Source organism: Sardina pilchardus, chromosome 18 (genome assembly GCF_963854185.1).
Source record: "Sardina pilchardus chromosome 18, fSarPil1.1, whole genome shotgun sequence".
NCBI lineage: Eukaryota > Metazoa > Chordata > Actinopteri > Clupeiformes > Clupeidae > Sardina > Sardina pilchardus.
Window position 1 is genome coordinate 8,980,068 of NC_085011.1, and position 26,558 is coordinate 9,006,625.

At 47.1% G+C, this 26,558-nt stretch overlaps 1 protein-coding gene across 2 annotated transcripts in view; it reads left to right on the forward strand.

The window, feature by feature from the left end:
• The first annotated feature begins 11,998 nt into the window (after positions 1–11,998).
• The window catches only part of foxn2a (forkhead box N2a), a 25,593-nt gene continuing 11,033 nt past the window's right edge, over positions 11,999–26,558 (forward strand). Inside the window, exons 1-2 of one of the 2 annotated variants that reach the window (XM_062519580.1) lie at positions 11,999–12,120; positions 24,978–25,573. In XM_062519580.1, the coding sequence (XP_062375564.1) occupies positions 24,992–25,573 (582 nt within the window). In that variant the 5' untranslated portion in view covers positions 11,999–12,120; positions 24,978–24,991. Of the gene's footprint in view, positions 12,121–19,435; positions 19,645–24,977; positions 25,574–26,558 lie in introns of those variants that run through there. The other variant, XM_062519579.1, reaches the window with a different exon arrangement.

The following is a 26,558-nucleotide window of genomic DNA, read 5'->3' on the forward strand; positions in this document are numbered from 1 at the left end:
ACCCTCAACCCACATGTAGGCCTACTACTCTGACCTGAAATGACTACTAGAAATGACTGAATGTTAGTGTGTAAGTGAATTATAGTGTTTTTTGTCAGACAATGGGTTTGAAAAGCTTACTGACTGTGCCCTTTTTGCTCTCCCCTGTCAAATAGACCACATTTCCAGAGTGTTGAGATATTTGAGAGAAAGACACTCTTTTTAAGAATGAAAAGTCCTCAATGTGTGTGTAAATATGAATATAGACATTATATACAGTCTTAGTAGCTTAGCTTTTGTCTGTATTTGCCAATAAAAACATGCCGACTTCGTCCACACTGATGAACATAATATCATGATTTACATGTTCCTTCCTGAATTATTTAGAGTTTGGATGAGTATTAGGCAGGTTGACACATCTTTCTTTGTGGAGTCAATAAAATACAAACTTCAGACAAAGCCTCTGAACTTCATCTTTTACATGTGAAAATTTATCAAACACCCTCATTTTAAATACTTAACATACTTAGCAATGTTGCGTTTTTATTTTATTGACAGCAATAGTGTTTTGCTAGACCCACTGTTTATTTGGATAATGTTGACCTATATTGTTTATTGTTTCTCTGGAAAACTGTTGCATAATTTCAGATATACCATAATAGCCTATAGATGAACATTCCCTGTCTGTAATACTCACTTGATCACTTGATCACAGAAATCCATTAATTCCGTTATGCAGTGATGTTCCCTCACTGGTGTTGGTATCAATAATGGTGGTCATGCTTGTATCCTCTTGATCATATGAAATTCTTTGGCTCTGATATTGCTGCTGATGCAGCAACATAATAATGATTGATTTAATGAATAGATGTTGATCTCAATGATTTGCTCGCACAAATAAAAATAATGATTTTATTAATAAATTATGGTATGGATTTATATGTGATTGGCAGGTGTAAGACACACACACATGGTAACTACTTTAAAGTTACAAGCCCCAGGAAATGATAAAAGCACATACATATGCCTTATGCATTTGCATGTTCCCTCTGCAAAGGTCAGTGAGGTCATTATGCTCCACTGCGTTGTTCTCTAGTTGTGATTCTCAATCTTGCCACTAGATGTCATAATGTAACAATGTAATCTAGTGCCCTATATGTGGGCACTAATGTAATCTGGAAAGACATAACAACAACTTTGGCTGTTCAATGAGGTTTAACCATTTCATATATATGTAATATTCTTTGAAACAAAACACGGAAAGTTACGGCTTGAATGGTTGTAGTTAAAAAAAAAGATAAAAAAAAACCATTGACATTGGCATTATCCTAAAGGTGACACTGTTACTTGAGTTTGTATGCTTACACAGTCGTTAGAAAAATGTTTAGGCATGTTTATTTTCCAGAGATAATGAGAGCCTCATAAAAAAGTTGTAGTGGGTAATGACACAATGGCATCAGAGCAGAGGAGGTGTGTGTGTGTGTCTGTGTGTCTGTGTGTTTGTCTGTCTGTCTGTCTGTCTGTCTGTCTGTGGGTGAGTGTACACGAACATACAAACGCATGCATACAAGCGTGGGATTGCACACATACAGCAGGATGTGGCCAAATGACAACTGTCAGAAGAAAAAACTTCCCATGTTTGAGTAAAGAAGAACTGAAAGTTATTGTTCCAAAACATGACCACTAAGATGAAGAATTGTGCGAACATGTGTGGGTTGTTTGATTTAAAGGCCAAGATCTTGATCATGCCTCTGGCAATACCTTAGGCTCATGATTTGTTGTAGCAGTTTAGATTTCATTTCTCTTAATCACAATTTAAAGGCCTTCAGGCAAAACCAAATGTCTTTGACCATGTGTGTATAATTGCTGTGTGGCTGTGAATACAACTAATAAGGAGATAATTGTGCAATGCTTCAGTTGCCATAACCACCCAGCTAGGTGAATCAATATTTAGGCTACTCTAGCAAAATGTTTCCTGTAACATTCTCAACCATTCACAGCAATGTGTTATACAGTGTTTGCACATAAAATCCTTCCATATATATAACTAGCCTACCGCCACTCTGTTTTATCGTAACATCTCTGTGATCGGAATTGCTGCCATGGCAACGCTTTTACCCAGTCATCTTAGGCATGTGTCCAGGTCACAAATGTCAAACATCAGCACAGGAGTCATGTCATATGAGGAGGATGTGGTGGAGGTGGCACCCACTGTTTATTGTGTGATTATCACACTCCATGGTCCAGTGTGATCTTTGTGAGACCACAAGGCCATGGAGGCCACTGGGTGACATAGACAAGGATGTTTTCGGTCTGTGGCAGTGAGTTGAAGTTCCCTTGTTTGCAGAGTGCAACTGCTCAAACTGCACAGTTATCTCTCTCATGTCACTACCAGTCTTTCACACAGCATTTAGCTGTGTCACATTTGTCCTCAGATTTTATTTATTTATTTATTTTTTAAATTCAGGAATAGACTATATTCCTGAAAGTTTTACCTAGAAACCAGAAGCCTATGCATAAAGGCAATAAGTAGCTCCCAACTTTGCGATCTAGGAGGAACTTTTCAAAATAATGGGCATGTCAATTAACTATATGGCTGATAAACTTGTATGTCTTGCCAAACTTTGTATTTGGTTTAGGCTCCACAATAGCTGGTCTCAAAACATTTAATACTGATCGCTTTAGTAATTCTGTAACTCTAGAGTTCCTGCTACTCATTAACTCTGACACCTCTGAGTTTATGTGTGTCATAATAGTCTTTGTGTGCACCCCAGTGGCTTCCCCCTCACCCCAAAAGGCCATCTGCCCTGAGATATAGGCAAGTAGTCATAAACTCATGGAGGATGTCCGTCTGAAGGGTCAGTGCTCTTTCACCCGACATACGAAAGTTACTGGGGTCATCTCAGGTCACTCACCCTGGACATTAGCCACTAGGCTATTGTATCACGTGAACCTTTTTTATTGTAACTTAAACGGCATCCAACAAGGGACGGGTCACTATATGGGTAATATTTTAGATGTGTTCAATTCCATCCTAGGGACTTTTTGAAACCATGATATTATGGTGGACTCTCTCTTTCTCTTTCTCTTCCTGTTTACTGTGTGTGTGTGTGTGTGTGTGTGTGTGTGTGTGTGTGTGTGTGTGTGTGTGTGTGTGTGTGTGTGTGTGTGTGTGTGTGTGTGTGTGTGTGTGTGTGTGTGTGAACAGCTGCTTACCTTTCATCGTCCAGTGTGATTAGATTGGTGGTAGTCTGTGATGATGGCTGTCTTAATGACAGTTAGGCCAGCAGGTGACTGAACACAGGTGGAGGGAACTCTCTCTCTCTCTCACACACACACACACACACACACACACACACACACACACACACACAAACACTCACAGTCATCCTCACTCCCTCTCTTACACACTCTCTCTCTCTCTCTGTCTATCTATCTCTGTCTCTCTCTCTCTGTGTGCACGTGACTTTTGGGTCACCTCTACTACCAGTCTTCCTCATTCCTTACATCTGAGTGGCTCTCTTCAGCGTGCGTCGCCTCCGCCACCACCACCAGAGGTAATGGACAGAAGCAGTCGCTCACTGTGCCCTTGTGTCCCGCCAGCCTGGACCTGGCCTCCCAACGCCCTCCCTGTTTGGGCGGCTGTCAGAGCAAGGGCAGATGGCTCATTACCATAAATAGGACAGATAGAGAGAGAGTGTATGAAGGGAGTGAGAGAGGGAGGGAGAGAGGGAGGAGTGGAGGGAAGCTTGCGCACCAGCCATAAGGACCCTGCCATCCAAACCCGAGGAAGTGGGAGGCCGTTGCTAGGAGCGAGTGAAAACAGCTCTGTGATCATACAAAGCAAGCCAACCCTCCACACCCCACCCTAACACACCCTGCTCCAAGCCTGATTCTAACCCCTGCCCCCACACACACACACGCCTGCATGCACACGCACACACACACACACACATCTACACACACCCGCATACACACACACATACACACACACACACACACACACACACACACACACACACACACACATCTACACACACCCGCATACACACACACACACACACACACACACATATACATACACACACCCACAGACACAGACACCCACCCACACACACACACACACACACACAGTAGCCACGTTTTTACTGCCTCCTCCTCTCACCGTGCGCTTGGGGCCGGTGCCCGTTGCTGCTGGTTGTGGACAGATGGCCAATGGGCCCCACTGGCCCTGCAGCTGGGTGTGGTGTGATCCAGCACAGTGGGATCTGGCGCAGGGGGAAGTCACACCTTCTCCGGTCTGTGCTGCTCAGGAGCAGGCGAGAGCCACCCAGCACTGCGGCCGCTCTCACCACAGCTAAGAATAGAACCACACTTGTTGCCTCCTGGTTTTATGACCTGTCAGCGTCAAAACACAAACACACACACACACACACACAAACACATACAATGACACGCACTATTCCATACCCTGATCACAGCAAATTAATCAGATAGTAATCTGAAAGGTTAGAACACCAATCAGAGCGGCAAACTACCTGTTTAAACTCTCATTTCAAAGCATTCAAAATCATCTGTTAATGTGCCAATTCTGTGTAAGGAAGCAAAGTCAGATTTAAGTTAGTCTCCTAATAAATATGACAGTACACACGTACACTACATCATCAATATAAAACCTAAGTAGTCATTGTTCTGATTGGTAATGATTGCTACACTTTTGAATAAACAGATCCCACAGAGAAACAGACGGTGTTTGCTAACTGCTCCCAACTGTGTGTGCATCGGTGCGCTGGAGGAAAACCACAGCGTTCCTACTGTTGTAGTCAGCTCATTTAATCCACATTGATCGTGTTTTGTTTGTGGTGTAACGCATTCATGCCTTCGTGCTTCAGCAAATCGCCCTGAAAATCATGATGGCAAATGTGAAGACATTAACTAATGGATGAGAAACAGAGAAACAGCCCCCAACGGGTGGCGGAGCAAAATGGACGGAGTTGTTGCTCACTCCCGGGGCAGGAGAAGCAGAAATGGCAAAGTACAACTCAGCAAAAGCCCACAAGAGAGAGAGAGAGAGACGCCACAGGACAACAGTGGGGCCATGTGGAAATGTGGGAAGAAAGGATGAACCAGGCAAGAGGAGGGGAAGGGGGAGTGTGGGGCGGGGATGGGGCCGAGGGAGGCAGGAGAAGAGCAGCCCAGACATGGGTGTCTGCAACAGCTCCACTCTCTCTCTTTCTCTCTCTCTCTCTCTCTCTCTCTCTCTCTCTCTCTCTCTCTCTCCCTCTCCCTCTCTCTCTGCCTCGCCTGAACACCTCCCGTTCAGTGGTGGTTGCGTAGGAACATGGGGCCCAGGCTAACCTGCGGCCACGCACAGTCCTCGCTTCATTAGCCCGGGCTCAGCCAGGCGGCGAGAGAGGAGCACACGCTCAAGTGCAGCTCCTCTCTCTCTCTCTCTCTCTCTCTCTCTCTCTCTCTCTCACACACACACACACACACACACACACACAGCAGCAGCGGGACTCACGCCCTCCACGCACAGCCAGGGTCCCCTTAGTCCTCCCTTAGTGCCCACGGCCCACTGAGACCACAGAGAGAGAGAGAGAGAGAGAGAGAGAGAGAGAGAGCAGGGAGCAGAACAGCAGGGCTCTTTCATGCTTTTTAAACTCTTTATCTTATTCAGTCAGTATTTACATCTTGTGCTCTATCACAAGTTTAATGTTGGACATAAAAATCCCAAAATCCCTTGGGCATCTTGTATTGATCATGCAAATGAATCTGACTCTTGTATTCTATACGCAGTCTTGTATTGTCATTCTCCCTGCGCGTGAGAGAACACAGCACCTCACTACACTGCAGATTTGCATTCTAAATTGCATTCTAGAATGTAAAATGTAAAATGAGTCACGGTTCTACATGCACAAACACATGCGCTCGTATACGTTTACCCAGTGTTATTATTCTTGCATATGGGGTTGGGTGCTGGTTGCTGAGACAATGGGCTGCCTTCGCATGTTCCCCTGCCCACGCCAGGGCTGATGGTGCCAGATGACATTGCCAGGCACAACATCTCGATTGTCCCCCAAGACAACAGTGTTCTTATGCTGGAGGCAGAAGGGTGGGGGGTGGGTGGCGGTGAGAAGTAGCGTGTGAGGGGGGGGGGGGGGGGGGTCGGTGGTGGAGGAGGGTCGAGTGCACAAAGTAATCAGTGTTGCTCTGACCGACTGCTGCCATTTAAAACTGTGTGGCTTCAGAGCTCCCATTTAGGGGAAGACGGCTCCCGAGTAGTAGCATAACTTTAAAGTGCGCCACAGGGGTCCCGCCGCAAGGCAAGACGAGGACATATTTTGTTGTTGCCTCTGTGCTACAGCAGAGCAGAGCTTGCATCTTTAAAATGAATGGTGGAGAAGATAAAAGGAGTCTCATCAATGAGTAAAGTGTCTCCTCCCCCCCGCTCTCTTTTTTTCACAGTTGATCTTTTCAGGTAATTGACTTCCAGAGGTGTTCATTTGCCTGCATGGGGGCAGTCATTACTGGCGAAAAACATAATTTACAGGGGCCATAAACTACTGCAGGATCAATGGGCTAATTTAATCGGCCCTGCAAGTGCTGTATTGTGTTGCAGAGCTGTTTGTGAGGTCTTTTGTTAGGGACACACTCTGGAGCGATGCAGTTTTAGTGGCCTAATGACAGTGGATCATTTAAAGAAAAATAGCCAAGAGTTTGAAAGACTTGAGATAAAAAGTCAACTAATGCTCAGAACTGCGTTGCACATAATTGCCTCACACAGCTTCTTTGGGTTGTAAAAGTTGGTTAATGGTGTCTCTTGCACAGTAGATTAGGGTCACCACCTATAATAATAATGATATAATAATAGTAAAATGTGATATAGTTTATTTACCCTTGAAACTTGAAATGAACATGTCCTCACTCCATGATCTCATTGACAGAAGATCAAACAACACAAATCACAGGAGTTAACCTTTGGAAATGAGATATAATGCATTTACAACATGTGTGGTTAAAGCTCAACTACTTTCAGGGTGAGTCACATTCTGTGAATGGCATCATCAGATGATGGTTAAATTTACAATAGTTGAATTACACAAACAAACAAACACACACTTTCTCTCTCATACACACACCACACACACACACACACACATGGTGAATGGTGAATAACAGATTCCTAGCTCTTAAACTCTTTCTTCCTCATTCTTTATGCTTTTCTTGTGTGTCTCAGATTTCCTGAGCCAGTATCTGAATGGCCTTCGATTGCAACAGAGACTCTAGGGCTTCACCAGAAAATGTAGTGTGAGTTTCCCACCGCACAACAAATGAATGTGATAAGCAACAGGTCATGCCTCGCAGTCACAAAATGAAGTGCTCAGTTTCACACCCTGGCCTTCAAAGACTGAAGCGGGCTTATTAAAGTCTTTTATTCTTTTAATGCTGTGCACTTGCCCGCATCATAGGTTCATGATTTTGTTTTTTGAGGAGAAAAAAACTGAGAAGTCATTATCATAGCACTGTTTATTTTTAATCTGACTAAGTAGGTCAAATCGATGTGAAATTGCCCTTAATAGGAGGACTGGCTCATAGTGTGTCCTCTTAGTCTGCTCTCATTGAGCATTTTATTGCACCAGCATTGAGAAGGACCTCTATCAGCCTACAGATAAGGGAGAACCGAGGCCTGTTGACACAATTCATAAGGCCCCGACACTCACAAAGGCCTTTCAAACAAGGTGCTTCTGTAAGCAAACACACTCGACAGCGTTGTTTAATATTGCTCTCTGTGGGCTGTGGGCTGCCCGGGGATATCAGTCCACTCTTTACGAAGAGAAACAGTGGGGCTGTTGATAGGATCGAGAGAGAGAGAGAGAGAGAGAGAGAGAGAGAGAGAGAGTCAGTCAGTTCAAACATGGCCATGATCCTGGTCTGCGGTACTTGATGGCTTTTGGGGTTATATACATCCACAAGGTTTTGGCTATTTAGGATTGCATGAGATGTTCGATCTAACTGTCAGTCCCACAATATCTCATGTGGAATGGAACGTGATAATACAATAAAAGGGTCTCTCAAATTACCATGATTTTAGTCTAATAATAATTCTACAAGTGGAAAAAAAACCCCATGAAATATGAAATATCCAAAAGAAACATAAAATATCCAAAACAGTTGAATCGGGAGGTAGAGCACTCATTTGTGTCCTGACATGTCATTACGCTTGGTAGCTTTGAAGCTCTTGCCAGTGGGTAAATGCAAATAGCGCCTGTTTACCCAGTCTGACAACCCTGAGACCTTTATCTATGGAAATGGACCCCGCTGGAGAGGTGAGGAGTGGTTGGTGTGTACCTGGCAGCTCGTAACACATCAGAGCTGTGCTTTCAATTTCAGTACACGCTACTCTATAACACTATTTGTGATTCCAAGGGCACACTAAATAAAATTAGAGCACCTTTGTGTACAAAACCTCCAGTAGATGTATATCATACTTTGACCAAAATAGAGACCTTGAAGCAAGAGTATTTCATTTCCATATCCAATTTTGCTTTAAAAAAAAAAAAAAAAAAAAAGCATGAATTTATATTGAAATGCATGGGTGGATGTAGGCCTTTGTGTCTGTTTTCCAAAGCAAACACAATGGCCATTCGATAGAGCTCAGACTCAGAAGATGCTGAAGACAGCTGATGGGCAATATAACCCTCACCTGTCCAGAGAGATGGATGGACAGGCAAGTGGTAATGTCAGAGTGTGGATGAGTGCATGTGAGTGGCAGGGGAATACATGCATCATGCAGACAACACACACACACACACACACACACACATACACACACACACACACACACAGAAACATCATCCTAGCAAACCGAGGCCAGACAATCTTGAAATGCAATCACTTTCACAATCACTCCCTGTTGGGATCTCAGTTACATCCCTGCATGGAAGGATTAAATGGACATTCCTTGTGATTAAAGAATGCAAGAAAAAAATAAATCTCTGAACCACCATGGCAGAATTTCACATCTTTTACTCATACAGAAAAAACTCCTAAAATGCATTGTACATAATTACCTCAAAGTATTGGACAAAGACACATTATCTGTGGGGAGGAAAACTGGTTTTCTAAATGATTGTTTTCATCTAACAACCACATTAAAAGGCTGTTTTGATTCATGACTTAGTTGTTAAAAGAAGTGTATCATTGATATACAGTATGTGTTTGTGAGTGACTGTGTTGTGAGTGAGTGTGTTTGAAGGGGAGAGAGAGAGAGAGTGTGTGTGTCTGTATGTGGAGGGTGGGTAGCAGTGCCTGTGTTCTCACTCCAAGGCTAGCAGAGCCAATAGGCAAACGATAATGAGAGCGAGCGAACAAACACAACTTGTCAGTAATGAAGTGTTTTACAAGCTTGAAGTGCAGTGTGTGTGTGTGTGTGTGTGTGTGTGTGTGTGTGTGTGTGTGTGTGTGCGTGCGTGCGTGTGTCGTCCGTGGATCTGTGTGTATTCCTGTATTATTTGAGAGTGTGTCTTATCTATCGAGCACGGACAGAGAGAAGTGAATATGTGTGTGTGTGTGTGTGTGTGTGTGTGTGTGTGTGTGTGTGTGTGTGTCTTTGTGTGTGTGTGCGTGTGCACGTGTGTGTGCTTGTGTGTGCGATCCCCGGTGCTGGCGCTCCCGTTAAAACAGCCTGATTCATTTTCCGCATCAGAGGGTCTCAGTGGGGTGGCGTCAGCGCAGCCAGTCCAGCTCTGATTTATGGACCATTAAAGCAGCAGGGGCACCTGACCACAGCACCACCACAGCCCGCCCACTCCACACACACACACACACACACACACACACACACACACACACACACACACACACACACACACACACACACACACACACACACACACACACACACACACACACACACACACACACACACACACACACACACACACACACATACACACACACACACACACACACACACACTGACCTGCTCACGAGCTGGCCCATAGAAAAGAGGGACTGCTCCTCAAGAAAAGATGGGCTCTCCTGGCAGTCAATATCTTCATTCATTCTTTCATTCATTCTTTCATTCATTCACTCCATTTGCGAGTCTATTTGATTTGAAACTTCTCCAGTCCAACTCACTGCGGACACCTGTAATGCTGAACAATAGCCTATATCCAATTGTAATTGGACATTTGTTCAAAGGTTCTGTTCATTTAGGACATCCATTTCAATGCACTATGCAATTCCAGTCTGTTCTCTTTGCCTTTCTGCTATCAAACACAAACAGGCTTCTCTGTTCATGCCTCCGTCCTCACAGTGACAGAACAGATGGGCCGTATCTTTATTGACCACTTGTTCACCCGAATTCCTGTTTTGGTCTGAATAGGGCTGCATTGAAGAGGGCAGGTACAGCGGCAATGCCTTTCTTTCTGATGACACCTTAACCACTGTTGCCACGGCGATCACTGTGTCTTGTCCTTCTCCCTCATCTGCTGGCGCTGCAGTTTCATCTCTCTGATGGAATGATCCGGAGAGTGACAGTGGAAGTGCCTTACACACAATGGTGCTATCTTGCCAGGTAGGCTACTGCAATAACATTGTGAAGGCACTAAGCAAATTGAACAAAAGAGGTGAATGCCATAAACATAAAGCAAGTTTTTTTTCCAATTACTTCAAATCTCAATATATAGCCTATATATTTTTTTTTATTATTATATTTTCATCAAATAAACAGTATCAGACACACATGTTCCTATTGACATTCATTCACACACAAATAGATCTTAGTGAGACAAATGTGACCCAGAAGTTTGATTTTACATTATACAGACATGCATGGCCTACATCTGGGCACACAAAATGTCACACAGGCCTACCGGTATGTGCAAACAAAAGCACCTGCAGGCCTCCTGAGAAAATTCTTCTAAGCTTCATTTAGCCTACTGAAGTCAACTCTGTAGACACTGTCCAAACCCAGTTAAACCTGTTCAACAACAAAATGTAACTTCTGGTAAAACAGGGTGTGTGCAAACTGAGAAAGCCACAACAAAGTGGCAGCATAGGCTAAATGTCATGGTATTTCATTTGCTGCTGACTTCTAGCGAATTGGTGAAAACTTCAAAAATTGGATAATTTAGAAAAAATAAGGAGAAATCAGGAGGCACAATATTGGGTTACCAGCTGTGTTTTTGACTCCACTGGACAGCTGGGTAGGCTATAGGCTACACAGTCACATATCACTCTCCTGTTGAAGTGACAGTTTAGTGTGAAATCACAGATGCTCCACACCAGTAAGGCCAACGCAAGAATGTGTAAAATAGAAAAATATCTGCCTCAGTCTATAAAAACAACAATGGAATAGCCTATGTTTGTGTGCAATCTTTCTTTCTATTTATTTTTGCCTGAAGAAGATTATTTGTTTTCCTTTTACACATCAATGGTTTTGTTTCGAAAGACAGTGAGAAGTCCAGGCGGTCTGACATAAGGCTTCAAAACTGGGTTTACCCATTTTCAGCAGTAAGATTACATAAAGGAGTAAATGGAAATGCTTGGATTAAACGCTCTTGACGTCACACGTAGGCCTAGGCTGTGGTTATCCTAATGGATTCCCCAGCAACAAACGTACGTGGAACAAAAAACGAGTGATTGTCATCAATCTTATTACATTATTTTATATTAGTTAAATCCAAAATGAGCAAATGTTGTAGACCTACTATTAAGTCTATCATCGCATCCACTTACATACATTTGCAATGCATAGGGCAGTCCACATTTGTTTAATGAATTATTATTTTACATCTCTAAAACAACTGAAACACTATCACGGGAGAAATGTATAATTGAGCCGTAATGGCGTGCAGTGAACATTTCACCAGTAGTTGTGCTGTGCTGCGGCAGTTGCCAGGGGGATGTCAGAGGGGAGGGGGTTTGATTGGCTGAAGTAGGTCTGTTGCCTTGGCGACGGCGCAGGGTTTGGTAGCGTTGCCGTGCGGCTAGAGCGGCGTGATCTGTTCGCCGCGCGGATGGAGGAAGCAGCTGCTGCTCTCTGATTCAGTCCAAGCAGACAGGCATCTAAACGAGAGCACACTGAGTACACAACCTGAATTACATTGCTTCACAGGCACAGCGTGTATGAATGTAAGTACATAAACCATTGTTTTTAATGTATAGTTTTGAAGTCAGTAAACCAAACACATTTTTGTAGTTGTACGCTAGTGCTAAGGGGAAAACTGACTCATAATAACGTAACCAGTTCTGTCGTTGTAGCAAGCATGGTAGCCCGGACGGACATTTCCTGCATTTCTCTTATTCAAGGCAGTGCCTTGATGTTACATTTAAAGATTTCTCTAAAGTAACACATGGGCAATGTAGTTGAGTATCCATTGTTTTACGTTTGCATAACAAACAAGTGAAAATAAAGCACTTTTCCGAAGTGTCCATGTGGTTCGTCGGTCGTAGCTAGTTAGCTGTGGTGCTGCTAGCGAAGGAAAACTTCTTTTGTGGTCAGTAGTGGTGGCGGAAAGCACGAATGCGTTGACTCATGTGAGTGTTCGTGTGGTTGTCTCCTCGCTCTAATGCAAGCCAGTTGTAACGGACAGTAAAGTTGCTGCTTCAACACATTTCATGTGTCAGATTTTTTAGCATGTCTTACCTACCCAACGCGTAACTGGCTCGCCAAGCGCAGCGTGCTGAACTGTTTCAGGTGAAATAAGTAACGTTAGGCTTTCCCGTAATCATTGGTCGTGCACACCCAAATACCAAGGCTTATCAGTAATGGTCATTTGAACTGTGAGACATCCTTCAGTAACTTGCATACTTGGACTTTTTCGTCTTTCAAATTGTTCGTCTTGCACAGCGCCCTGTTTGAACTGTTTGAAATGTCTTCTCGTCTAATCCAAGCCCGACAGATGTGTGGTGCATCTGGTGTTATAAAACTGACAATGTAACCAGCTCAGCTGCCCACTGGAGCCAAACTGGGGCAACTTTGTAGCTAGTAGCCTATGTGGTCGGGCAGAAATGCGAATTTATGGGACTGATTTCGTCAGGATGTGGCTGTTGTGGACGTGTTGTTTTTAACCACGGGGATTCGGTCACAACAACTTTGACGATGCCCTTGCCATGACGATTTAGAGGATGGTTCTTTCTCCTACGAGAAAATCACGTGTTTGGAGTAGTTTCTCCAAGGAAAATGTCAGGGATTTGGCTCGCCTCAGTACCAATTTGATGCGCTATCTAATTTTCATGGAGTGTGTTGTACACAGGTTATCGATATCTATAAGCTCAGGCTTGCATGCACAAGGACACCCTGCTACTCGTTTATAAATGATCTCGATGTATGATTTGTCATTTTCGAAGCATATTGAATTGAATTCATTTAATTTAATGCAGGTCGAAAAAACTGTTGAATCGATGACCAATGGTGGTAGTTTTAAAATATTCTCGTTGAGGATAATGCTCGATTTCCACATGTCATTGTAGTCATTGTAGCAGTTGCTTTTCCCCTCCCTGGTTTAGGCAGATGACCCTTGACCTGCAATCTGTTACACTGATAACTTTCAAACAACGCACGGAAAGGCATTGATCAAACGCAAGTCTCTGAAGTTACCAGCAATCGCCACAAATTTAGAGCTGCTGGCCATAGCACGATTGGACTGGACCATAATGTCACCACTGCAATGTTTCAGTAGGCCCCAGCTCTATCTGTTATGAAATCTGTTAAGACATTGGCATCCTGTTTTGTCAGTTACTATTATTACCATACAGAATGTATTTGAGAAATGGCAATGATTACAAAGTTAATATGTGCAATGTAGGCGTATGACACGTCATCATAACAGCACACTATTACAATTAGTTTCTCTTTTTTGTATGATTGCCACTGTGTATTTGTTCAGTTAAGTTGTGTTTACTAATTCAACACTCCCAGCCCAACCACTGCCAACCCTGTAAGGTTTCCTGATATAACTGATACAGTATATGAATCTCAAAGTCCAAAAGGTTAATGGCTGGGTTCACTGGGGGAAACAGAGGGAATATAGTAGTCCTTATGGAATGGATTTACAGGATTGCCCTAGATACTAAGCAACGTTTGAATGAAACTGCCTCTTTGTCATTCCGTTGTCTAGTTGGTTTGACAGGGGTGGAGCAGGGTGGGGGTGAGGCTAATGGCAGAAGAGATGGCCCCAGTTATCCTGTTTCATTCAACAGATGTTGTTTGCTGACAACTCTGCTCCAGATAAACGGCAAACAGAGGAGAGCAGAGATAAAAGAGGAGAAACCCAAATGATCAACCTGTCGTCCTTTTTACTGCCAGAAATTCAGGCCCTGGGCAGTCCCTGTGTTTGTGTGTTGTGTGAAGTCTTCAAACCATCTGCTGGGCTTTCTCTGTGTGTGTGTGCACGAGAGTGTGCATGTGCACGCGTGCACTCATGCACATATTATGTTCACATGCAAATGCTGTGACGCCGTCGGTGTAATTATTTCAGATCATTCCTCAACTCAAGATTCACCCTTAACAGGGGTTGAGTCATGGGAATGGCCCCGTGCAAAACATTGTTAACAGCCACACGCTTTTCATTGCCACAGACCTTTAGACCTTTACAACCTCAGAAGACAGGGGAAAAAAGCTGTCATAAGCAAAACGGGGTCGCTTCCACCAGAGCTTGAGAGAGCAAGGTTAATTGGGTAAGCAGCACAGGAGCATCAATTGCGCTAGGTTTTTGCCTCACGTGCAATATGGCAAGTCATGCAATTTCTGGAATGGGGGGCGGGGAGGGGGGGTGAGTTAAGGGGGTCGGCAAGACCCGCAGGTCGAAAGCCTGTAGCCATCCACATCTGGGTGCCTCAGTGCACCCTTGGAAGGCCACCTCATCATTTGGAGGTCGCTACAGCATGCCTGCTTAGCCTGTCTCTCTCTCTCTCTCGCTGGAGTGGTTGGTTGGGAAAGTTAATTGCTTGAGAACCTGGCCACTCAATGACTCGAGATTGCAACGCCTCTCTTCATTCTGTCCCCTTCCAAAGCAGTGGGGAGGATCAGTGCCCTTTAAAAGCAATTAGCACTTCGGGGCAGCATGGGGAAGTGTCCACTGGTCAGAATGTGGAGTGTTTTTTTTTGGGGGGGGGGGGGGGACTGGTACTGCTGGGGGAGGCTGCTGGTTTGCAGCCATTCTTGTGTTGTTGGCATTGAAAAATGAGATGAGCCTACAGGAGGAGGGAACAGCCTCCCGTTTCACTCCAGGGGAAGTGGCGCCGCTGACCTCTCTAACCCCTCTTTGCTTGATTTAGTTAACGGGAAATCTTGGAGAGAATTTTTTTCCCCCCCTGCCTGCCTCCGTCAATCGTCACATTGCCCTCAGATGTAACGTTCTCAGGCTATACCTTGTTTATGTGTGGATGCATAGATGAATAGTGTCCTTTCAGGAGGAAGAATGGAAACACTATTTAGGCATTTTATTGCATTTCTGGGCGATGAGTTGTCATTTATGTCTTTACGTGACAAATTTTATTGACGGGAAGACTTATTGTTTACCTCATGAGAAACATGTTTTGTTGTTGTAGTTTAATTTGTCTGACCTATGCTGTATGGCTATCTGTTTTTTTATTTTTTATTTGTTCCCACTTTTTTAAAATCTGTTAATCTGAGAAGTGCTTGTGGAGGGATGCGACAAAGCCGCCACATTTCTGCAGATGCACCTGTGTCTAGGTTTTGACAGACAGTCGAGCCACTGGATTGGGGATCGTTCTTTTGAAGTCTGTTTTCATCGCTGAGGTGCCACCACAGAATTTGAACAAAGAAACCTGTCTCTACCATGTTATTGGGGAGAAATTGGATGAGTTTTTTTTATACAAAGAAAGTAGAAAAATGAAAAGAATTTTCATAAAATAGTTGTGGTGCTTTATTTGACGAACCACAGTGGTGAGCTGTGTGTTGAAGATGCGGGTGGGCGTAACGCAAGTGGTGTCTCCTGACGTCCATGTCAGGTTTCTCTGGTGACCACTCTGAGCCTAAACTGCAGCCTCTGTTCTGCCTCCATCAAGGCCCCAGCGCTCATCTGCTGATATTATCTGGCCTTTGTTGGGAGGTGACTGCTCTTAATGACTGCAGCTGCACACATTTTTCATCGTCTAGCCCGCCCCCCCCCCCCCTTCATCCCCATTATATATTTTTTCGCCCAGAGCAACGGACCAGGGGGAGGGACATCCCCATGAGCTTGCAACGCTTCAGTTGTCTTGGTTACGTGACATCAGCGTGCTGTAATTCAATATAGGTGGCTGTGCTCTGAATTTGGGTTGCAAATTTTGCACTGCTCTAGCCCCCCCCACCCCTCAACCTCACCCTCCTTCCTGCTAAAGAGCACATGTCATTTTGGATCTGATATTTTTTTGTTTTGCTCTTCATCATCACAGTGAAAGTTCACTGTGTTACTGACTCCTCATTGATTATGGGGGCTGTTTGAGTTTGATTTCCTGTGAGCGGTCCTCTTTGATGTGTGTGTGTCCATGTCCGTGTCCGTGTGTGTGTGTGTGCGTGTGTGTGTGTCTTTCTGTGTGTGTGTGTATGCTTAGCGCGTGTGTGTGTGTGTGTGTTTAGTTTATTGGTGTTTTTCCCAGTCACATGGGTCTTTTGTATGGCGAGCGTGAGGAGGGTCAGCTTGTTCGGTGGCGCCCGTGAGGCGACTTCATAGTGTGTGTTTTTGCATCTCCGAATTGGTCACAGTCCCTGTGCATTGAGCCTCTCTCGCAGCCTGTCACAACTCTGCCCCGGACCCCTCCCATCCCCTCTCCCTCCGTTTCCCTCCCTTTTTCCGTGCGCATCCCTCCCCCTGTCTGAGCACTGGCCGAGAGGATTTAAGATGTGTGCTAGCAGGCAGCGCTCTCACTCTCTCCCATTGTAAGCAATGCTAATGTGGCCGTTGGCTTGATTGAGAGAGAGCGAGAGAGAGAGAGAGAGAGGGGAGAAAGCGCAAGGGAGAGGACCTAGACTGCGCCTTATGTCACAGGCAACAATGGCTCTTTGTTTGGGCCGCGCTTGGCCGAGTGAACGGGGTTTGTTTAATTGAGATGGCAGTGTGACAGCGGACTGCCTCACTTGCTAGCGTGGGTGATGCAGGTCAGGAGGGGAATGGCCGGGATATGGTGGTGGTGGTGGAGGAGACCCCTACACATCCACCCCACCCCTCACCACAGAAAATTACATGTAACCACCAGGGGGAAGATGCTGCGATGGACAACAAACAACTGCTAAAACAAGCAATTTGTTGAATTGCCACATTTTCCCCCATTGCCTGTGCCATCTCTCAATTATAGGCTAGGAAGTTTTGTTCAATTTGATTCATCTTTCTTTGAATAGAATCAGTTTGGCAGCCATTCAGACGGTGGCATTTTCAGAAATGAAAACACCGCGCTCACACACGCACATCTCGCGCTCAGCTGTCTTCGCGGCAGTCAGTTAAACAAGTTTGATGGGATTCGAAAAGGCTGTTGTTTTTCCAGCGACATGTTTTGAGACGTACTGCGCCTGTATTGAATTCTGCCCTTAATCCCTAAATCCCGAGCTCTAAAAGGAGAGGCCGCTGCTGGGACTATATGCTATCGCAATCGCTCTATATTAGAACGCATCAGTTTGGGGCGTAGCAGGATGCAACACTTGCCTGTGTGACACACGTTTTAGTCAGACGATGAGAGCGGGGAGGCTCGAGCAGGTGCGTCGGTGTGTCACGCTCTGATTACTAGGCTCGGGGCGTGCTCGACAGTGAGGGAAAGTTGGTGGTTTCACAGCTCGGAGGATCTACTTTTTCAACCTTCTCCTCACATGTGTGTTGAGCACAGCTTCTTCTAGTGTGTGTGTGTGTGTGTGTGTGTGTGTGTGTGTGTGTGTGTGTGTGTGTGTGTGTGTGTGTGTGTGTGTGTGTGTGTGTGTGTGTGTGTGTGTGTGTGTGTGTGTGTGTGTGTGTGTGTGTGTTTGTGTGTGTGTACGGGCGCGAGCGCGCACGCGCGGCCCATGTGTGTGTGTTGACAGCTTTGCAGTGCTCTCGCTGTGTGTGTAAGCGGCACCCGTTCTGCCTCTGCTGGAGAGCTGCTTGTGTCCCAGAAGCACACCGCTCCGAGGCACGCAGCCCGCCTGAAACCCTCCACATTCCTGACCTCAGAGCCTGGAAGCCTCTATTCTCAGCTGTGAGCTCGCCCCAAGATGACTTTCATCATCTTTCAGGATGCATACGCATGGTGCGTGTGCTAACGTATCACACGTTTCCGTGGCATAGAAGCATTTGAATTGCATTTGTTCTTTTTCAGGGGTAAATTGCAGGGTCTATGGCTAAGTGGGACTTGTGCGAGCGTTTTCAGAGTCCACTCGTTTCCCATGTATTAGCCGGGTCTGGAATGCAGCCAGTGGACTCGTCCAAAGAGAAGCTATAGTGCTTTTAGGAAGAATTACCAGAAAATCCCCCCCTCGGAGTAAATGGAGCCCTGTTTGAGGGGGCAGGTCTCCTCCCGCCGGATCAGTACGCAGGCCAACACGCTCAATCAGTCTCCATGAGGTGCTTAGAGGGGAGGGTTTACTTGTTTGAAAGAAAGGGGGGGGGGGGAGTATTTGAAAGACAAAACAAACACTCACTTGGGGGGGGAAAATTGAACTTCCTCAAAGATATGCTTGACGTTTCCTCTTGTTTTTCAGCCGCTCTGGAACACCCTCGCCGTATTGTGCAGTGAGATAAAAGTTAAAACAACAGCTTTTTTTTTTTTTCTTTCTTCTTCTTTTTTTTTCTATTGTGAGCGAAGGGGGGGGGGAGCGCACTGGGCCTGAATGTAATGTCAGCTTGCTGGCTGGCCTGTTTTGCCCATGCTGCAGATGCAGAGAAGGCCCCATTCCTCAATGCAAGCAGGAGGGCTATTTTAGTGCCGGCTAACTCAAGGGGCTGCCATTAGATAAATGTGAGGGGTGAGGGAAAAAACCAAAGGCTCTCTGTTGATTATGTGTCTGGCGTCGTGAATAATGAGGCTCCAAATAGTTTTGTCACAGGGTGTCGCTCGACCTTTCCGTCCAAGTGTTTGGTGTTGTTGACCAGGGCCCCTAGTTGTCCCATTTAGCACATGTTGGGGGGGTTGGAGGGGGGTGGGGGGGGGGGGGGGGTGGTTGTTGTGGCCCTCCTGGTGAGTCACATAACCTCCTGCAGTCCTCGTCCGGTGCCAAGACCCTGTTCAGCTGGCACAACTGCCCTGGGTGCCTCAGCAGCGGGCATGCGTGCGCTGGAAGTTCTTCGAAATCAGCAGGCTTGTTTATCTAGGGTTGAACACGCACAAGTTTGGCCTTGGGGTGGTGGTTTGTATGCGTGTGTTGGGGGGTGGGGTGGTAGTTGGGTGGTTGCTATATTCAGTCCCTAACTGTGACATGGCGGGTGGGGGTAAGATGGGGGGGGGGGGGGGGGGGGTAAAGCTTCTCTTCGTGTCAGTGTCAGGCGACCTACGAGCGAGTATCTGAGTCTGCTCGGTGTGACGTTTACATAACCAGTCGAGGAGAGAAGAGCGCGCAGAATCTGACCTCGCGGGTCAACGTGAAACCACCACGCACACCATTCTGTTGACCTGGGCCAAAGGTAACCAGCTCCAGACACAAAGCCTGCGTAGTCCACCGCTGAGATGATAAAGATACCACACTGGAATGTGAGTAGCAGTTATTGTTTCTCTGTTGCAGGGGAAGTGTTGTTTTTTTTTTGTTGTTTTGTTAGGTTCGTGTTGATTGGGGAGAAAAGCACGTCGTTGCAGAGGAGTACGTCACTTCAGCTCACTTAGTGTGTTTTGCCTTGTGAATTTGTGAACCTACGCGCGTGTGCGTGAGGTTATGACTAAGTGTGGTTACGGTTTTCAAAAGGGAGTGTTATTTAAACTCGCTCAAAGTTTTCAAAGTTTAGCGCTTTTTTTCCCTTAGTCCTGACAGTTCTTTCTCCTTTTCCTCTCTCTCTCTATCTCACTCTCTCACTCTCTCCCTCTCTCTCGCTCCCTCTCCCTCTCTGTCACTGTCTCTCTCCGTCCTTGTGTGTTGTGTTAGGTCAGGGCTGCTGTTGGGGCGGGCGGGCGGGCGAGCGAGCTACGCGGCGTATCGCTAGCCTCAGCACTTCTAGACAGTATTGATCTCGCTCCATTATCTGCTCTCGCTGCAGCAGACTGGAATCACACCCGCTCTGTGGGGAGCCGGGGTCGCCGCCGCCGCTGCTGCTGCTACCGCCGCGCATCCAGTCCAACGCCCCTGTTATGATAACCTTGTGAGGGCTGGAGAACTTTCTGTAGGCTGCGCTGTGCGTTGTGTGCTCACTGTCTCCATGTCTCTGTCTGTGTGACTTTCTCAAACCTCTCTCTCTCCGTCGCTCTCTCTCTCTCTCTCTCTCTCTCTCTCTCTCTATCTGTCTCTGTCTGTCTGTCTCTCTCACTATAATATACCTGCTGATGATTTTTTTTTTGTCTCCATGTTGTGTCGGAGGTTACTTTTCCACCACTTTCATTTTCAGTCTGACAGTTCCTCTATCTGTCTCTCCATCTGTCTGTATCTGTCATTGTCTCTTTGTCTTTCTTTTCTCACTATTGTCCTCTCTCTCACTCTCTCGCTGACTTGTCACTCTTGCTCTCTCGCGCATGCTCTTTTTATCTGCCGGTGTGCCTCGATCCCTCACTCTCGCGTCTCTGACTTTCCCTCCGTGTGTGTTATCGGATATGATGGCTCAGCTCATAAGTAGATCCTGTCACTGATTAATTGGCACCACCCAGTAATGAGTTCTAATGTCTTAAATGAGACAATTAAAGCATGTGGGCACATTTTTTTTGGCACTTGTCCCCCTTTTTTTTTGTTACGTACGCTTGAACCTGCCGCTGAAGAGGAGCCGAGCTAAAAGGATCGTCGTTTAGTGTCTCCAGTTCTTTTGTTCCCCCCCCCCACAAGCATGGGGCGCCAGATGCAGCGTGTGTGTGTGTGCGTGTGTGCGTGTGTGTGTGTGTGTGTGCGTGTGTGTGTGTGTGTGTGTGTGTCGCTCGCTCCTCGTCTCCTTCATCAGCTCACTGCTCTCCCCTACCCGAAGCCCACCCGCTACCACTCTTTTGCTCTCTGTCACAAGTGGCCCATTATGGTGTGGCTGTCGGGCGGCGGCGCCCGCTTTGATGCCTTTTGATAAGAGCGATGATAATGACGATAATCATAACAAAGCTGATAATTGACTGGCGGTAATCGCGTAAAAAGCACTTTGCCGCTCTCCGCAGACGGCCCGGCCTTCTTCATCTCGTGCCCATTCAAATGCCGCGTGTGTGTGTGTGTGTGTGTGTGTGTGTGTGTGTGTGTGTGTGTGTGTGTGTGTGTGTGTGTGTGTGTGTGTGTGTGTGTGTGTGTGTGTGTGTGTGTGTGTGTGTGTGTGTGTTTTGAATGGGCAGAGAGCTCTGCTCTACCCCTGGCTCGACACGTGTTAATATGTCAGGGCCTGTGTGGATGAGCCAAGGTGAGGGGGTTTTATGTCGCTAATCGGGATTTAATATACCCCGCGCTGGTTGCTTAGCAGCTGTTGGATACACAGGGAGGCGGCGCTCATATCGCTCATTTGTGCGATTGTGTGTGTGTGTGTGTGTGTACATGTGTGTTTGTGTATGTGTGTTAAGGTTAAGATTCTGTGACAGTCTTTCACGATCACCTATTCTCGCCAGCCTGATGAGAATATGCTGCTAATAAAGTCAGACACTTAGTCATGCTTGTAAACTTGAGCGCACGCGCGCGTCTCACCAGTTAGTCATACGTTGTCACATTTTGACATCGAGCGCGCTACTCTACCGAGACACACACACACACACACACACACACACACCGCTGATGCGCAGAAGCTCCGCGGAGACGGATGATGTCTCTTTCTCTGTGCTGGAGCTGAGATGCAGCCATGTCTACCCCTGTAGAGAGAGATTGACTGTGGTTTGTTCTCTGTGTGTGTGTGTGTGTGAGAGAGAGTGTGAGAGTTTTTTTTTTTTTTTGTTCCATGTCTGAGGGAAGCTCTGGTGGAGCATCGCTTTAACGAAATCGGGCAGTTCTGTTGCTGCCTGACATGTCTGATCGCTCCTTTTTTCTGAGAGTTGTGATTCATCGTAGGCTCAGGACGACTTATTTATTAAAATACTGTTTCCATGGCTCCTCTCACTTCTTGCACTTACCATCTCTCGCTCTCTCTCTCTCTCTCTCTCTCTCTCTCGCCGTCTCTCTCTTTCTCTCACTCTCTCTCTCTCTCTCTCTCTCTCTTTCCCTTCCTCTGCCTCTCTCAGGCCTCAGTGCATTGATTTCAATGGGCGCTCCTTCTCTAAAGGCAGACACTCTTTCCCCCTATCCCCTGGGGCCAGCCGTCCTGGAAGCCTCAGGCCCTTCCTGCTCCCTGTCTGAGTGTATCTAGTGTCTGCCAGAGTGTACTGTATGTAGTCCGGGCTGCAAACCTTCCCCAGAGCTCTGCCTTTCCCTCCAGTGGTTTAAGACTCTCAGTCGGGCCATCGGCTCGAAACGTTGGCAGGGAAACAGGAGACGGTCGAAACGTTGGCAGGGAAACAGGAGACGGCGGTGGGAGTCTAGGTGTACCTCTCTCTCTCTCTGTCTCTCTCTCACGCTCTCGGTCTTGTCCATTTTTCTCACTGTCTCCTGCACCCCTCTCGTTTTCTTTTTCTCTCCGTGTCCCTGGTCTGTCTCTCTCTCTCTCTTTCTCTCTCTCTCTCTCCTTTCTCCCTCTTGTTCCCTCTAGCATGCAGTAGGTTGCGTCCTTAGTGTGACCCAGTTATGCATTGAAAAGCCAGTGAAAAAAAGCCTTCCCGAGATTCAAAATGTGTGCCCGTGCCACCCCCCCCACCCCCCTCCCCCACCCTCCCCCAAATCCAGCCCAGACAGGGACGTCTGGTGCCCATGCTGGGTGTGCCAGTGAGGGGGTGGCCTGCCCGCTTGGCTGGCTGGGTGAGCATTCAGGGAGGTGTGGATGCTGATAGTCAGAATGAGGGCAGGGTGGAGGACCCCTTAGCTCACTCGCTGCTGTCTGTCACCGAGTGTCTGTTTGTGGTTCGCTCTCTCTCTCTCTCTCTCTCTCTCTCTCTCTCTCTCTTCCTCTCTCTTTTTTTCCCTCTCTGTCTCTCTGCTTCCCCCCCTTAATTGAAGTGACAGCATGGTTGTCATGGTGACATGCAGGGCATAGATTACAGCTTGGTGTGAGCAGACAGGAGGGGCATCTCACTGTGCTGCCGGTTCATTTGACCAACAGCTCTTTCTTTCGCTCTATTCATCCATTCATCTCTTTCCCCCTCTCTCTATCATTCTCTTTTCTCCTTCCTTTTTTTTTACCCTATTTCACAATTTTTTTCTCAGTTAATCTCGCTCGCTTATTCTTATTTCTTCTGCCTTGTGAGATAATACAAGCAACAGTATGACTTGGTTGGCTTTGTGCACTTAAGTGCTACATCATTATTTTGACTTTTCTGAGGTGCAGTGCTGAGGAATGCCAGTGATCTCCTGCAGAATAACCCTTCTATGAATGGGCGCCCCTTTTGTCTGTAATGACTTAATGGCTTAAAATTAGCCAAGGCTGCCGGCCGCATTCAGACTGTCAAGCACTCCCCCTTATTTAGCCTCATTCACTTCGCACCTAGACGTGAACTGCGTCAGCTGGCCTGCGTCTGTTTTCTAAATCCCATCTTCTCACTGGCTGTCCTCTGATCCCTTGCTCTCCGTGCCGAGGAGGTCTTTCTCCTCTCCTCACCCAGAGGCAGTTGGCTGACCTCTCTTACTCGTACAGTGGAGACGGAGAGGGAGAGTGAGAGGGAGAGTGAGAGGGAGAGGGAGAGGGAGAGGGAGAGGGAGAGGGAGAGGGAGAGGGAGAGGGAGAGGGAGAGAGAGAGAGAGAGAGAGAGAGAGAGAGAGAGAGAGAGAGAGAGAGAGAGAGAGAGAGAGAGAGAGAGAGAGAGAGAGAGAGAGAGAGAGAGAGAGAGAGAGAGAGAGAGAGAACGAGGCTTGCCTCTGGAAACTCCTCCATTAATGTGAAGCACCCCCCCCCCCTCCATCTCTCAGCCTCCCCCCCACCCACCCCACTCCTCTTGGTTACGGCCTCTCGGTTACGGCGGCTCGTTTCATGCTCGTCAGGGGCTAACGAGCAGCTGCGCGGAGACTCGAGAAACGAGGTAGGCGGCGATGAGAGGCCACGCGAGCGCAAGAGAGAGTCATCCCGGGCCACTCGAGCAGGACTCCTCAAAGAGAGCCGTCTGCTTCAGACTGGAGCACCAGAAGGGGGTGGGGGGGGGGGGAGTGGAGCGAGGAGACTCTCCATCAGATGCTTCTCAGATGGTGAAGTGCAGTAGGGCCAAAGGGACAGGGAGGGGGGGCAGAATGGGATGGCTAAGAGCAAATGTCACTGATACCAAGTCATAACAGGAGTGTCGCCCCCTACTCAGTTACCTTAGCTTGTCCAATGCAAATCATGTTTTCAGTGCCCTTAAGAACAGAGGTGGAAAACTCCAGCTTCAGTGAGTGAAAGTCCGATCATGTATTGGTTCTACCTTTGCACTTAGCAGAGGTGATCTCATCAATTAGCTGCTCTACCTGGCTGAAGAGTTGTGCTAATTAGAATCAGCTGGTTTAAATAAATGGTTGGGGCCCCAGCCGTGGCGCAACTGGCTGGGGCACCTGCACCGCATGCCGGCGACCCGGGTTCGATTCCCGCCCCGTGGTCCTTTCCGGATCCCACCCCAACGCTCTCTCCCACTCACTTCCTGTCTCTCTCAACTGTCCTATCATTAAAGGCATAAAAGCCCAAAAAATATACTTAAAAAAAATAAAAAAAAATAAATGAATGGTTGGCACAGATATGTGGTAGGACTTTGACTTTCTGAAACTGGATTTTTCCACCTCTGCCTAAGAACAAAATGCCTTGTTGTGCAGTTGTATGCTCCCAGCTCTTGAAGTTGCCACTGTCATGAATTGTGTTCTGTGCTCTCCTGTGCTCCTGCAGACCGTCTTGGTTTAATGGGTCCAATCATCGGGATGTCTCCGGATAAGAAAGCCGAGAGCCCTGGGGTGGTGGCGGAGGAGCGTGCGGGGAGGCAGGCCCCGTGGGGCGGCGCGGGCACCCTGCCCGAGGCCCAGTGCGGCGCGTCCAGCCCGCTGGCCACGCGACTGGACCAGGCGGCGGCCGACGAGGAGCTGACCAACCTCAACTGGCTCCACGAGAACCTGCTGCAGAACTTCACGCTGGGCGGGCCCGGCGGCGAAGCGGCGCCCGGCGGCGGCAGCAGCCCGCTCTTCGACATCGAGGGCGAGCCGGCGCTCGGGCCGCTGGCGTCCGCGTCCTCGTCGTCCGCGGGGGGCGCCGGCCACGGCGGGGAGCGGGACTCGGTCAAGTCCAAGCCGCCCTTCTCGTTCTCGCTGCTCATCTACATGGCCATCGAGCAGTCGCCCAGCAAGTCGCTCCCCGTCAAGGACATCTACGGCTGGATCCTCGAGCACTTCCCCTACTTCTCCAGCGCCCCCACTGGCTGGAAGAACTCGGTGCGCCACAACCTGTCCCTCAACAAGTGCTTCCGTAAAGTGGAGAAGAACCTTGGGAAGGTGAGTTGAAACGGAGCCAGAAGTAGTTCTGGAGAAAAGAATCTACAGCAGAATCTTAGTGATCAGATTCCTGTTCTAAAACTCTACCTAATGCAATACCTCCATTGATTGCCACATACCACAAAAAAGGGCTCTCCTTTAATTTTTTTTCAGTGAGATAGTGAGACAAACTGTGCTTTGTTTACTGTTCAAGTAACAAATGAGGGCAGTGTGAGAGCAGGAAGTCTTCTCTTATTTTTTTATAGTGACCTCTTTATTGGAAGGAATGATGAGAGGTGTTGCTTTGAGAATGACTCACTGGTTGCTGTAAGCGTAGTGAGTCGGGAGTGTTGCAGAGGGGCGTGACCTGGTGACAGTCTCACAGTCATGACTGTACAGAATCCTCTCATGCTGCTGCGGCTGCTGGTGAGGTCTTTAGAGGTCACCGTAGTCCATGTCGCTGCGCCTGTAATGGATAGCATTCAAACATTCACATGACCAGAATGGAGCGCCGCAAATATCTAGCCATGAATAGTTTGTGGCCTCTCTTTCACGCCGTCACGAAACGAGAAGCTAATCGACAGATCAACCGACTATGAAAATAATTGTTAGCTGCAGCCCTGCTGTGTACATGTGTGTACATGTGTGTACATGTGTTAGTGCTTATGCTTATGGTGTGTTGGCCACAGTACATAAATTAGCGCTGTGGTTATGGTGTGTTGTTTGCCTGTGTCCATATGTTAGCGCTGTGGCGGTTATGGCGTGTCCACCGCTACATAAATTAGCACTGGCGTTGTGATATGTTTGATAGTGTCCAAATGTCAGTGCTGTGGTAGTGGTGTGTTTACCAGTGTCCATACAGTTTGTCCTGGTGTGTTTGCTAGTGTTAATATTGTGTTTGTTGGGTGTTAGTCAGTGTCTTTACATGTGCTTGTGTTTGTGTTTGTGTGTGTGTGTGTGCGTGCCACTGGTCACTGTGTTCCAGTGTGGGGGCAGTGAGGGCCAG